The following is a 2,172-nucleotide window of genomic DNA, read 5'->3' on the forward strand; positions in this document are numbered from 1 at the left end:
AACTCCCTCTCGGCGATGAAAGAACTTTTCGATTGTCTTCACACCCGAATGCGCGACTCGACTTATCATTGCTGCATTCTCTTGAAATTGGATTCTGTAAAGAGGAAGAGATGGCGGGGGCGTGCCTCGCATTATCAGCTGTTTCGCAGTCAGTCAGACATCTAGGTATCAAGCACGTATTGCCGACAGCCTTCGATTCCAGAGGTAAGACCACCATTATAACTATTTATACGGTGATAGAGCTGATTCGGAAAAACAGAGTTTCCTTTGAAATCTCTCAATCTCCACCAATTCCCCCATCTCTTGTCGCTATCGCACTCCATCGACTATCTCTACATCACGTACCCGTCAGAAAATGATCACGACCCCCTCACTTCTTTACTCAATCAGCTGCGTCAAATCTCGAACGAGAGTGAGATTCAAAGCTTCAATCTCGATCTCAATCTTACGGGTATCACTGCCGATACCGACTCTATAACCTCCGACGTCGAAGTGGAGGAAATTGACACGGCTCTATCAAAATTGTGTCACAACGAAATATGGGGTCACCTGGGGCAGACTTTAGCGAGATTTCCTGCGTTGGAGCAGGTCTCCATTTTGGTTGAGATGAGGGACGCATGTGCGGGGATGTATGCGAAGTTTTGTCTGGGGCTTCAAGACAGCTTATACGACCTTTCGGGAAGTGGAATTAGGGTTATGTTCACTATAGCGTAAACTATACGAGCTCGGAGCGACCGTATTTCCTTGATCAATCAGGACATGCAGGACACTTTAGATCATGCTGAAAGGTCGGACCTACTATAGTAGCCGGTATACACAATAATCATATAGAATCACATTCTGTAAAACTCTAAAATCCGGTTTTCGTCGACATATTACATGTCATATCGCTGTTTTCTGGTATGGTGAGAACACGAAAAGCCTTTGAGCTACGAAAAATACAAACGAGCGAGATACTATGTATCCTGTCAAGATAACTATCCAAAAGATTTGTTGAAGATTTGCAAAAGACAAGCAAAAGATGTACTTATACGTTTCCGCCGAAAAACATGGCCAATCTGGCACAAATAATGCGTTTTCCAAAAAATTGTCAGACTAGTACTACTTGCCTCCGTCTCTTCTATCGCAAATGAGAACCTTGAAGTTCACCTCGCAACGGCGTGCCACCTTGTACTTTTTTCAATGCAATCACAGATACAAACAAACCTAATCCGATTGATCCGGCAAACCGACGACCTTGTTTCGCTACCAATCGTCTCCAACCCCGGTCAACGACCTTGTTTCCCTTGACGTTAACAAACGATTCGAAGCACAAAGACATAAATGGCGACAAAGTACTCCTACCGCCAGTTTACACTCCCCCGACGTCCCAAAGACCCCATCGCACCAAAATGTTCTCGCTCAGGAAAGAGCGGCTTCGAGAGATGGGTACCAATCTAGGCAACACCATCTGCGGTTCACCTATAATTGAGCCTATATTCTCGGACATAACTCTCTGTCAGCCCAAAGATTGCGAACATCTTTACTATCTCGTCGCAATCGGATCAGCGCGTTCATTGCGCGAATGTCTGTTTTGGCCACAGGGAAAGACGTGCGACGTTAATGCACTTCCAACAGTGATTAAAACCATCCGTATAAGCAATTCGGACGAGGCTGCCTGGATGGCGACGGATGAACATCTTCCAAAACTACTCCCGTTGCTAGCGTCCATATCCACCGTCGTCATCTCCAATTTTGACTGGAGTACAGCTCGCGTGGCCCTATTTAACGCTTTGCTCGAGTTACTCGTTAGAGCGAGGTCTTTGGAGATGAGGAACGTTTCGGGTGTTCCCATGGCCCAATTTGCGCATTACCCCCAACTCAAGAACTTGAAGCTGGACGGTGTTACACCCTCTAGAGGTGGAGACTGTATGTGTTTTGACCATTTTATGCAAGATCGGCACAAGAAGCTACACCTCAGATCTCTCACTGTAATAAACTGCGTCGCCGCGATGAAGGAATTGGTTTTTTGCCTTTCTAATTCGAAGTCGCGCCTCGACTTGGACCATCTTGATATCTTGGAGATTGGGTGTTCTAATTCCGACGACATGGCTNTGGTATGGTCCAAATTCTCCTCTTTTTCAAAGGCGATCAAGTGCCTGAAGATCGCTCATATACTACCTGGTAAGGACG

The 2,172-nt window shown here is 46.0% G+C and overlaps 2 protein-coding genes across 2 annotated transcripts in view; one reads left to right on the plus strand and one right to left on the minus strand.

The window, feature by feature from the left end:
- The window catches only part of LACBIDRAFT_332450 (uncharacterized protein), a gene marked incomplete at both ends in the record, with an annotated part of 1,733 nt that extends 1,601 nt beyond the window's left edge, over positions 1 to 132 (minus strand). Inside the window, one exon of the mRNA XM_001887008.1 lies at positions 4 to 132. Within this exon, the coding sequence (XP_001887043.1) occupies positions 4 to 132 (129 nt within the window). The remainder of the gene's footprint in view (positions 1 to 3) is intronic.
- A 1,259-nt stretch (positions 133 to 1,391) lies between these two features.
- LACBIDRAFT_332451 (uncharacterized protein) overlaps positions 1,392 to 2,172 on the plus strand; it is a gene marked incomplete at both ends in the record, with an annotated part of 1,081 nt that continues 300 nt past the window's right edge. The window contains one exon of the mRNA XM_001886931.1: positions 1,392 to 1,908. Within this exon, the coding sequence (XP_001886966.1) occupies positions 1,392 to 1,908 (517 nt within the window). The remainder of the gene's footprint in view (positions 1,909 to 2,172) is intronic.

Source organism: Laccaria bicolor, genomic scaffold, assembly GCF_000143565.1.
Source record: "Laccaria bicolor S238N-H82 LACBIscaffold_41 genomic scaffold, whole genome shotgun sequence".
Taxonomy (NCBI): Eukaryota; Fungi; Basidiomycota; class Agaricomycetes; order Agaricales; family Hydnangiaceae; genus Laccaria; species Laccaria bicolor.